This window comes from Eleutherodactylus coqui, chromosome 5, assembly GCF_035609145.1.
Source record: "Eleutherodactylus coqui strain aEleCoq1 chromosome 5, aEleCoq1.hap1, whole genome shotgun sequence".
In the NCBI taxonomy this organism is placed as follows: domain Eukaryota; kingdom Metazoa; phylum Chordata; class Amphibia; order Anura; family Eleutherodactylidae; genus Eleutherodactylus; species Eleutherodactylus coqui.
Window position 1 is genome coordinate 159537449 of NC_089841.1, and position 11752 is coordinate 159549200.

Consider the following 11752-nt stretch of genomic DNA (forward strand, 5'->3'; position numbering starts at 1 on the left):
GAACCACATTTTAGTTTACTGCAAAATAGTTTGCTTGTACAACAGGGCACAACTAGATTACTTTGCAATGGAATGCTGTTGACATTGATTTCTATTGCATTAAAAAAGTAAACCTCAACTGTTTGGGAAAACCCTGATGTAAGCCTAGCCTTACCTCTCAATTTTTAATTTTCTTGCTATATTGTAAATGTACAGAATTCTGTGTTACCATAAGCAAAACTGTATGGCTTGCTCTCCGGTACAGCGTTAACCAGACAATGGCTGTATTTGCCCAGAGCTTCTCTGGCCTTAGGCTACCTATGAAGTCTGTGCTGGCACTCCCTTTTTTTTTTTTTTTTTTTTTTTTAATCTTTTATAACTACACAGTAGGTACAATCACTTAGACAATGCATACTACATGTAGTGCCCAACCTATATATAAATGTATTGGTATTACTGTATATGTATGTGCTGCTTCTTTTTTCCTTTCCTAGTTTCCGTACATGAACATTCTGTCTCCCAATACTTGTGGAGTTGGCAGACTCTTCTTGGGGTGATGGCAAGGCTTAGCCATGTGCTCTTTTATAATCAGTTGTGGGTTTTTTTTTTGTGTTTTTAATTTTTTTTTTTGTTTATTTTTTGCGCTCCCCACCCCACTTTTCGGTATGAATCTTGCTATCTTTTTACATGGCATATATGCATGTGATGCTTTAGGTTATTAAAATGGGAAGTGCTCAGACTAAGATTAACAAGGAGCAACAGAATATACTACAAAGGGATATCTTGTAGCTGCTGAGCCACAGTGAAAGATCTGCAGTGGGGCCTGGGTGCAATTACACCCACTGTAGTTACACCCAAGACAGAAGAATAATGAAGATTCCTTTCATATTTTGCAAATTGTGTGTATGTGTATCTAAAATTATTTTCTCCTAATATATGTATCTTTTTGTTTTGAACAGACAGAGCACATTGAATGAAGAGGGGGAAATGGATCTGCCAAACCATGCCAAACAACTGCTGCTTCAGCTGAATCAGCAACGAGCCAAAGGTTTCTTATGTGACGTTATCATCGTAGTGGAAAATGCTTTGTTCCGAGCTCACAAGAACATTCTTGCTGCCAGCAGCATGTACTTTAAATCTCTTGTCCTTCATGACAACTTGATCAATCTAGATACAGATATGGTTAATCCAGCTGTTTTCCGGCAGATTTTGGACTTTATTTACACCGGTAAACTTTTGACATCCGACCAGCCAGGAGAGCAGAATTTCAGCGCTCTTCTCACGGCAGCAAGCTACCTCCAACTCCATGACTTGGCAACTCTTTGCAGGAAGAAACTTAAACGTTCTGGGAAGCCATTTAGCGGAAAGCTTGGAGTGCCCGGCATAGGCCGTGTAGGAAGAAATCACCACAGGCTTTCCACTCCCCCTCTTGCTCAAATGCGATTCTCTGGGTCCTTGGATATTAACAAGGGTTCCAACTCAAATGAGTTGTTGAAAACGACCGTTCAAGAAGATGAGGTGTTTGTTAGCAACTCCATACAGGAAAATAGCCACCCATTAAGCCTAGGTACAGGGAGCAACAGCAGCCTCAATAATAGCACTAATGGGAGTGACCATGAGCTAGGCCTCGACCTTTCTAAGAAAAGCCCGTCCCTACCTGCACAAGAAGAGAATGTACAACCAGACAGTCATGTAGGCTCACCACAATCTGCCTCAGCATCCATAGCCAACTGTGCCTCATATGAAGAATCCGCCCCCCAAAAAAGAGACAGCGAACCAATGGAATTGGAAGAGAACCACTCTGAATCTGGGCCAAAGAATAACCTTTGCCACCCAATACGTAAAATGGACTGGGACAGGAAAGAGCGAGATAATTCACCAGAATTAGGAGAGACTATGCCCAATGGCGTTATTGTTGGGCCTATGTCAAAAGAGAGAATTTCAGGTGGAGGCTACGCTTCTGAGCAGAGTTTCCAGTGTAAGGATGATTTAGAAAATGGTAAAGACATGAGTGAGGAAAGTGGGCATAGTGAGAATGAAAATGACCTTCCCAGTGCCAACTATGTTTACCGACAAGATGGATTTGAGACTGTGCCATTTGGTGACAACTTGTATGTGTGTATCCCATGTGGAAAGGGGTTTCCCAATTCAGAGCAATTAAATGCTCATGTGGAAATGCACACTGAAGAGGAGCTATATATCAAAGAGGAGGATTCCTACTGTAAAGAGGAAGCAGAGGACCTGTCTGCTCCCAACACAACATTTCCAAATGAATCACGGCCATTTAAATGCACAGTGTGTGAGAGGAGCTACAAGGATCCAGCTACCCTCCGACAGCATGAGAAAACTCATTGGCTGACCCGTCCCTTCCCCTGCAACATCTGTGGCAAGATGTTCACACAAAGAGGAACCATGACCCGCCATATGAGGAGCCACTTGGGCCTCAAACCTTTTGCTTGCGAAGAGTGTGGAATGCGCTTCACCAGGCAATATCGACTGACCGAGCATATGCGTGTCCACTCAGGGGAAAAGCCCTATGAATGTCAGCTCTGCGGGGGGAAATTTACCCAGCAGCGCAATCTGATCAGTCACTTGCGTATGCATACCTCCCCACCATAAACCAAAGACTCTCTTGATACCCTAAGAATGTGCTTCTCCTCTGCACACAAACTAACCAATTTACCTTCCTGATGACTTGCTGCTTTAAGGGTACCTGTTTTCAAGTTAGGTTGTATCATCATAGAAAGGGGGTGTAATGCCTCATCTGAGCTTTAAGATGTAAAGAGTGATGACAACATATTTCAAGTTATGGTACAGTGGAAGCAAGTTATGTTATGCCTCTACTTCTCTCCCTTGCATCCTCAGGACCTACACAAAGACTTCAATGACCCTCTTGATAACAAAAAAGAAAACAAAACAAAAAAATAACAAAAGGCTGTAAATTGCCAGCATAAAGCTAGCAGAATTACAATGTTCTGTTTGGCAAGATGGCAACCTGGTAACACAGTCAAGCTTACATTTGGGGTTGAAGGTGTGTTTGGGTAGGAGGCATTTGCAGAAGGCATGTTTTTAGCACTCTGAATTGTCCACACCTTTCTACAACATGGCCCTACTTTACATCTGTCCAGCCTAAGAGGTGCTGGCTTTCTAGTTGTATCAATGAATGAAAACCAAGGAAACCTCACAACTCCCTCTCCTGGTTACCACTGTGGGCGTCTGGATAGGTTCATGCCAAGTTGCTCCTCTTAAACACCAATGTAGAAATCCTATAAAGGCAGGCTGGCACTTTCTGGGGCACTTGGTATCTTTTGGCTGTGAATTCTTTGCATGTTCCTTAGTATCTGTCTGTCTTTCTGAATGCCATTTTTTGACCACAGACTGGAACCTAACATTTTGCCCAACAGTTGCACCTATGTAAGCCAGTGGGAGGGAGGTTCTCTGTTATTCCCCCACCCCCTTCCTGTCCATAAATAGGTACTTGTCTCAGTGGTGGGCTTTGGGAGACTTGTCTGAATTACATTTGAATCTGTGAATTTTTGAACTGGAAGTTTAGGGATATTTGGGGTGGTGGGTTAGTATTCTTGTTTTTCACTACTCACTTTTTACATGATTGAGCTTCTCTATGTATTGGTGAGCTCAGAAACCGAAACATCGTAACTCATTCTGTCCTTCGCAGGGCTCCCAGTGCTTTGTTACAGTGCATAATGTCCTGCTTACATGACTCGGTGTTGGTTGGTTGTATGTTATGTATATCTTCACCACACATGCTGCCTCCAAAAGAAAAAAAAATGGGGTTGAAGTCTCCTTTTACAGACAGGTTGGCACTAGAGGCTGGTCTGGCAGGAAAGGGTGCTATTACCCCGTTGCTGTTCATGGTGACTTGTCACCGGTTAGGTACTCCTGTGTGTTCATGCGTGTGCGTGTGTGTGTGTCAGCCAGGTTTGGCTGTATATGTAGAGACATGTAAGATGAAGGATGCTATGGACTGGTCACTTTTGCTACCTCTTGAACTCTTCATAAGTGAGATTCTTTTACTAAGAAGCTTTTGCATAGTGTTTTTTTGTTTGTTTTGTTTTCATGTAAGTAAATGTATAAAGTTAGAACATTTAAATTAAATGGGAAGCATTAAAACATTAGACTGTCAAGAATTTGCCACAATGTTCACCGTATTAAGATAACGTTTGATCCAAAAAAAATTAACCCAAAGAGATCCAATCTGAATTAAACCAAAACATTTACCAAACGCTCTCTACAACTTCTAAAACTGCTTCTTGCCACACTAGCAGGCGATTAGAGATACCGGTATTATTACCGATGCAACTGTAAATATTAATGCAGATAACAATTGCAGGATATCTTCTTCTCCATTGATTTTGATTGGGAAGAGGCACAGGATCAGTAAAATATTTACAAGTATTTTTTGGAATGTGTACTGTAAATGAGTAGATATTATTTAAAAATAGAGCTGTGCAAGAGGATAACAAGTGTTCACTTCTGATTCTCTGCTTTCTAAAAAAAACAGGGTCATGCACAGGTACTCTGTCTACATCATAAAAAAGTCACTTTATTCTGAAAGCCCCATATGACTTATGGTACTCCATTGAACCATGCACCGCAGCGGGCTCTGGTGCAGGATGTGCCACATTTAGGAATCTGTTTCAAAAAATGTTCTTGTAGGGGGAGAAAAATCCTCAGTTTATACTTTCATTGACCAAAGTGTTAAGTAATTTCATCGTTGGTGCGAGTGAAATTTGTTAAAACCACGTAACAGTATGGAACTACCCAAAACCATAATTGACCTTTCTCCTCGTGGCAATGGCAGAGTCTTCATAGTTTACAATATTGTAAGAACAAAAATGTTAATGAAATGTGCCAGCCGTATTATTTTTTGTTCAGATGTGAAATTCAGTCCTTTTTTTTTAAGTTAAAAAAAAAAAACCTCCAAATTTAATTTGATAATATAAAAAAATGCCAAAAAAGATAAGGTAGAGTTCTCTTTAGATGTAAATTGATTAAGGATTTTTTGATATTGACCAGTAGACTTTTGTATTGTTTTTCTCTTGCAGTAAAGGATTCTGTAAGAGCTCGGGGTTACTTGCCTGCTTTGTTAAACAATGGGCAAAACTGGCAAGATGTGAAAGTGATACACATCTGACATCCCATCGTTATTGGATATCAGGTGGTTAGGGTACTCTTTACATTTTGAATACTATCAACCATATTTAAAGGTAAAGGGAACCTGTCAGCGGAACGTTTAGTGCTGTAATCAAAGAGCAGCACTGCAATATGCACATTGCTCTGTTCTGCATAGTGCTTTTGCTTACTTTGGTAATAAGAGCAAACCCAAGTAATTTGTGTTTAAAGTTCTCCTGTGCGGTATGTAAATGATGCAGAGCGGTGCAGACTACCTGTTTGCAGCCTACTTGTCAACTAATTCCACCCCTCTTGGACATGTAGCGCGGTAAAGTCTTGTGTGTGTGCGCTATGTTTTTGTGAGCTGACGCATGCGCAGAAGAACCTTTACCTTTGTGGACAGCTTTGCTCTTCTGCACATGCGTCTGCTGATAAACACACCGCACACGTGTGACACCCCGCTGCACTACGTTTCTGAGAGCAGCGGAATTAAGTGATGAGCAGGCGAGATGGCCCTGACCACCCACCGCACCACTCTGCATCATTTACATACCCCACAGGAGAACTTTAATCACTAATTATTCAGCCGTGCTTTTACTTACCAGACGAAGCAACAGCACTATGTAGAACACAGCAATATGCATATTACATTACAAAATGCTGCTGACAGGCTCCGTCTAACCCTGTACCGGTAGTAGAGCTAAAGGCGTTTAGACCTTGTATCATCTTCTGGGGCCTGATTTATTCTTTTTATCCTACTTTACAATGAATATAATTTAGTTCTATAAACTCTTCTAACCATGTAGATCTCACTCTGTGCTAGATTACAACCATTTATAGACTGCATTTGATCTGATTACACTCTACAATCTAATGCATCCTCATAGACTGTTCAGCCCAAGCTCGTCTTAAGAGCAATCTTGAACTGTTTTGCACAATGTCTGCAGAAAGAGCTCAGTGCCATATAGACAGTCTTGACTGTATTTGAGAGTGGCTCTGATATTGGTTAAGAAGCAATAAGTAGTGAGCACAAAAAAAAAAAAAAGTTTAACCCCAATGATTTGATGGTTTAACTCATTGGTAAGCTGGAGTAATACTGAACTAGTCATTCATAGTTTACAAATGTTCTACTACAGAGGTAAGGGAACATATGACTGACCAGGGATAATTTTTATTTCAAAAACACACATTTCTAGTGTTTATGGGGAGGAATTTTTTTTTCTCTGGGTGGGTAGGACGCATCCTTGCTTATTATAGATTACATAATCTTTAGGGCCCTGTGTGAAATCTGTCTAGAACTTTTCAAATTTCACCAAAAAGAAGAAAAAGATCTCCACTTAAAACAACACTCTGGTTCACGGTAAAAATTTCACAATGTTTGCAGAATGTATAGTTAACATGTTGCCCTGATTTCTGAATGTTGGTGCTGCGGTTCATCTCTTTCCCTTCTTCCATATATGTGAAATGGCTGCCAGATTTTCAGACTACTCTATTCACAGTGAGCTTCTGTAGTCTGAAATACTCTACTCTTGGGGCAAGTGACCTGCCTGGGAAGATAGATGATGGAGACAGTGCTGATGCCATCAGTGGTGGTCCAGCCGATGACAGGTGAGTGTGTCGGAGACTACTGAAACACATTGTACATGGGGTAGTCTGAGATTCTGGTGACCGTTTTACATGAATGAAGAGGGGACTGAAAATGGGAGAATCTGCAGCAGAATGCACAGTAAACAATATCCAGCGCCCTCCTGTTTCATACTGCATCTATAGTAAAATTCTTACTGTGAACTGTAGGGGTGCTTTAATGATCTCTTCTTCATTTATCAATGGATTTGTCACTTCTTGTGTTGCCATAATGTAGCAGATGATAGTTTGCTTCTAGCAAGGCGATACAATGCAGTCTTAACTTTTTAGAGGCAAACTGTTCAAAGTAGAAATATTCTTGCAATTGGATGTGCTTTCCCTTTAACACATGCCAAAAATGTGCGTCCCTGCTATTACTTACACTGTTGTATGGCTGACAATAAACCAATGTGTTAATTGCAACCCTTTTTAAGGTAAATGACAATTCAAGATTCACCTTCACCCATATGTTTTTGCTAATCATGACTCTTATTATATTTGGCTTTTGACAAACCTTTTTTTATGTTTTTTTTCCTTTCTCGGCACTTAATATTGACACAAAGTCTGTGTATAATTGAGCGTTGTACAAACTTTTTTTCCTTTTCCTTCTAGCTAGCTGTGTAAGTTTGTGTTCTAGAGAATGCATTTAAAGGAAAATACATTTCCAAACTGTGACAACATTTAATAACAATATTTCTCAAACTTCAGGGACTGGCTACCTCCAGGCAACAAACTTTCAGCCACATTTCTATGACATAGTATTGTATCAAACATTTTTTCTGTATTTTATGATAAAAGCAAAACACTAGTTTCGTATGAAAGCTAATTTTAAGAGTTTTGGGACCTGGGTGGAGGGGTGGGAGGATCTGGGAGTTATATTCCGCATATGAAATTGTGCTGTAAATGGTGAAAAAAAACGCAGCAGTTTCACAATATAAAAACGCAGGCAGTGGGAAAATGCTTGTTTAGTTCCTGAACTATTCTAACTTTTTTTTTTTCTCGGAGTAACAGGAATCGATTTTTAAGAAGTGCAAACCATTAACAAGGATGTATTATAAAACCATTAAAAAAAGAGAGAAAAAATAGCTTGTACCCAAATCCGTAAACTATTTTTTAAACCAAAGCACATTTTGAAGAAACCAACTGGGCTCAGAAAATACGAAGGAAAAAAAAAATCAAAAAAAAAATCAAATGGACTATTTATATTTAACTCATTGTTTACATAAGTCTTTACAGTTTCAGACCTCAACTACAGACCAGTCAAAATTAATTCCACATTTTCCATTGGTTGACCTGAATTCTTTCCTGTATGGAATTCTTGAATTATAAAATAGTCCCTGATCGTCTGATTTGGTAACTAACCACTCAAAGTAGATAACTTTTACTTGCTGTACTGGTGCTTGAATTTTATCCATTTGTGGTGTCAGCCAGTCAATCACTCAAAACTTCTTTTTACAATGAACTGACTGGAAATTATTAATGGATGACTGAGTATATTTTGGAAACTACCCAAAATAACACTCTGCCTACATTGTTGTGATTTGCTTTTTCTGACAGGCAGCACAATGGGCCATTAGAAGTGCAACTATTTGCAGTCTTAACAAACCTCTCGCACAGGTTTTGCCCCAAAAATTCAATATTAATTGGATTAAAACTACTAAACTCTGAAAAATTTTTGAACCTTCTAAAAATATATATTATAAATATAGATACACCCCCCCCCCCCAACCCCCTTTACTTATGGATAATGGTCCATTAATTTTGTCTGGTCTTCAATAAATAATCAAAGATGGTGCAGAATTTTGCAGTGTTTGTATTTGTTTCACTATGTATGTGCAGTTCTGAATGTATCTATCTCGAACCCCTGTGGGCAGCAGCACTGAGGCAGCCGAGTTCCTCATCCTTGCCTTTTGCTGTAACTTTTCTCTCCAGTTTGTAGTGGCTCTTCTGAAAGGGCTAAGGAGAGGATGCCCTGCAGGACTAAGATCCTTTTAGTGCCGTGGGCTGGCAAACCCTTTTTGGTGTCTATGGCAGAGCAACAACTTTAAAGACTCTTTCACTAAAAGAAAACCAGAAAAAAAGACAATAAGCCTAAATATCCTCAGAGACTCAACAAATAGCCATAAATTACCAAGCAGGACTTTCTGTAGCTCTTCTGTTTTCATACTGGATATCTTCTGTGATGCTTTATTTTTTTATTGTTACAATGTCATCAGCTTCATTTGATATAAATATATGTATATTTTTTTCTGCAGAATGTTCCCTTCTCTTCCCCATATGTTTCCTGTTTTGACAGAATGTAGTTATTTCATTAGTCCTTTTAGTGCAGAAGGTGGGATGAGACCAAGAAGGCCCATTTCCCTCCCCACGTACAAAGCTATTGGACAACAAAGACCTCATAAAACACCCTCCTGCACCCAACTCTAATAATGTAATATGTGGATCCAGAAATGTGGATGCTTACATACAGATATGTTGGCTACTGCTTTAGCATAAATCACCGGCTTATGGCTATAGATGCAGCATATGAATGGAGTATTATACTTTTTGGTGACTGTACCGCTTGTGTTGCTGTCATCCTTGCTTTACACATAGATGTAAATAATATGCCAAATATACAAATGAACCAAGTGCTGGCATTTGTGTAAAATATGAAGTGATTCAATTGTTTTTGTGTTTGGGCTTTTCTGCTGGAACAACCATTGACCTGTAGGTTGTATTAGAAATATTAAAAGAGAATCTGCCACCAGGTTCATGCTGCCCGACATACATGCAGCATGAACCCAGGACATGTATGTACAACATTGTGCCCATGTAGGTCTTATTCTGAGACTCTGCAGTATTTCAGAAAATAGAACATTCAAGTTTTGATTTGGACTGGCTCTCTGAGTCACAGGGGCCATGCCAGCCTCTTCCTGTCCGTGACGGGTGGGGAGAGGCACATTCAGTCCGCCTCCGTAATTTGGAGCACCATTTATAATCAAACTTCAAAGTTTGTTGTTTTTTGTTTTTTTTATTCTGAAGAGCTACAGAACTTCAAAATAAAACGTAGGTGGACAAAGTGTTCATACCTGTCCCCGGGTTCATGTTGCCCGTGGTTCAGACAGCATGAACCTTATGACAGGTTCTCTTTTAAATAACCAAAAAACTATGTCCACATGTGTTCTTGGTTTTGTTTTTTGTTTTTTTAAGCAGATTTGTGTTTGATGCCAGATGGTTTTCTACCCTTTTTTGCTTCATGGTTATAAATTCAACAAATCAGTCAATATTGTTCATGTGCTATACGAGTTTAGTGACAATCCATAATGGATGCATCTTTCTTTAATGTTTTATTTTGACTTGTTCAAGTTGGAAAGGGACCATTTAACAGGGTACCAAATAATCTAACATGAAGTCATTATCCAAAGCTGTATATACACATGAAGGTTTCCAGAGGTTGCCAGATGCTTGGCTTGCTGTTTTCATTACACGGCGAGGTACTGGTTGTTTTGTCTTAGTCGAAGTATAGGAAATGTGAATAGGAGAAAAAAAATCTTTCACTTTATCAAACCAAACTTTATTTTGATCTCCTGAAAGAACTGAATGTGTGTGTAAATCTTATGTTTAATAAAACACAAGCGTTTGTGATTTATTTTGTTTCTCTCCTGTACGAGGTAAGCTTTTTACTTGAGATTTTGGTCCTTTTTAAATGTTAACCCTGGGGTTAATACATTTGACTGAAGGAAAGCATTAAACACTGTCTGGGCACTAGGTTAGTGTGTCATGTTTACGTGCTGCCTAGAGAGGGAAAAGCTGGTTTCACCTGTCTGACTTCCAGGAATCTTGCCAGGGAGGCACCCTTTCATTGTGTAGGAGCTCACCTGGTTTATAGATGAGTCACTTGCTTCAAATCCAAAAAAAACAAAATTAAGTGTGACTCAAATATAGATTTAATCATTGTAAAATAACATCCACATTACACCTTTTTTTTCTCTTTAGGTGGTTAACAAGCTTGTGATCAAACCCCTACGTCCTTGAGCCCCCTGATGTCCACCCCCCGCCCCCCTCTACCTTTTTGTTATGGACGCTATTGTTTAATCTTTCTAGTCAACATATCTGTATGAGTATGCTTTTTATTATACTATTTCTGGCTCTATCCATATTAGGGGGCATCATAAGAATGTATAGAACTGGAAGGGTGTCAACTTTGTCGCTGCCCTTCTCCCTCAGTCCCACCTTTTGCTTCCTTGGGCTGGTACGTTTTCCTCATGGACTTTCTATTCAGGTCAGAGCACTCTTCCAGGGAGCTCGTATTATAGTGTCATATAGATAAAACGAAGATATAGTACAGAAGATTCTGGTGATCCGAACATTCGAGAAACTTTCAGTCTTAATGTACAGTGATGAAAAACTGTTATTTTATGACCTTTTCATTAAAAGCTTGATTGAAAACAAGTTGATTTATGCTTGAATCTGGTATAATTTCATTTTTTTTTAATCATTTTACTTTGGGAAGGTTCAAGGATTTATGGATTCAAATAGTCTTAAATAATCAAAATGTATCAAACACAGCAACTACAGTCTTGTTTTTGGTACATTTTTTTTTCTCTAGGCATTGCTTGTTTTTAACCCTTTTCCTGCACAGCTTGTATTTCATACATTCTTGCAGAGGGACGCTTCCGTAGCCAAGGACTTATGAGATATGTCCTTGCTTCAAACAGCTACAGGGGTTTATAAAAAAAAAAATAATGGAAATGCCTAGATGAGTATTATCAATCCTAGGTGTTTCCATCATTTTAAGAAACTCCTGAATTTCCCAGACTATATTTAAAGCTAAGAATCTTGGCTTTAAAACAAAGCATTGGTTTTGTTATCTGCAATATAGCCTGAGATAAAATAGTTTAAAGTGGGAGTTAAATATACCTGCAGCTCTCACTGTTTCTACAGCCTGAATCTCGGGCTGTATTGCAGATAGAGCTTTGATTGTGGTCATTGAAACATGAATTTTGTTTTTTAAAACGAGATCAAAATTTTGAGG

The 11752-nt window shown here is 39.2% G+C and overlaps 1 protein-coding gene across 3 annotated transcripts in view; it reads left to right on the forward strand.

Moving 5' to 3' along the window:
• HIC2 (HIC ZBTB transcriptional repressor 2) overlaps positions 1-11169 on the forward strand; it is a 60655-nt gene extending 49486 nt beyond the window's left edge. For all 3 annotated transcript variants that reach the window (XM_066603515.1, XM_066603517.1, XM_066603518.1), the window contains exon 2: positions 939-11169. In XM_066603515.1, coding sequence (XP_066459612.1) covers positions 939-2598 — 1660 coding nt within the window. In that variant the 3' untranslated portion in view covers positions 2599-11169. The remainder of the gene's footprint in view (positions 1-938) is intronic.
• The last annotated feature ends 583 nt before the right edge of the window (positions 11170-11752 follow it).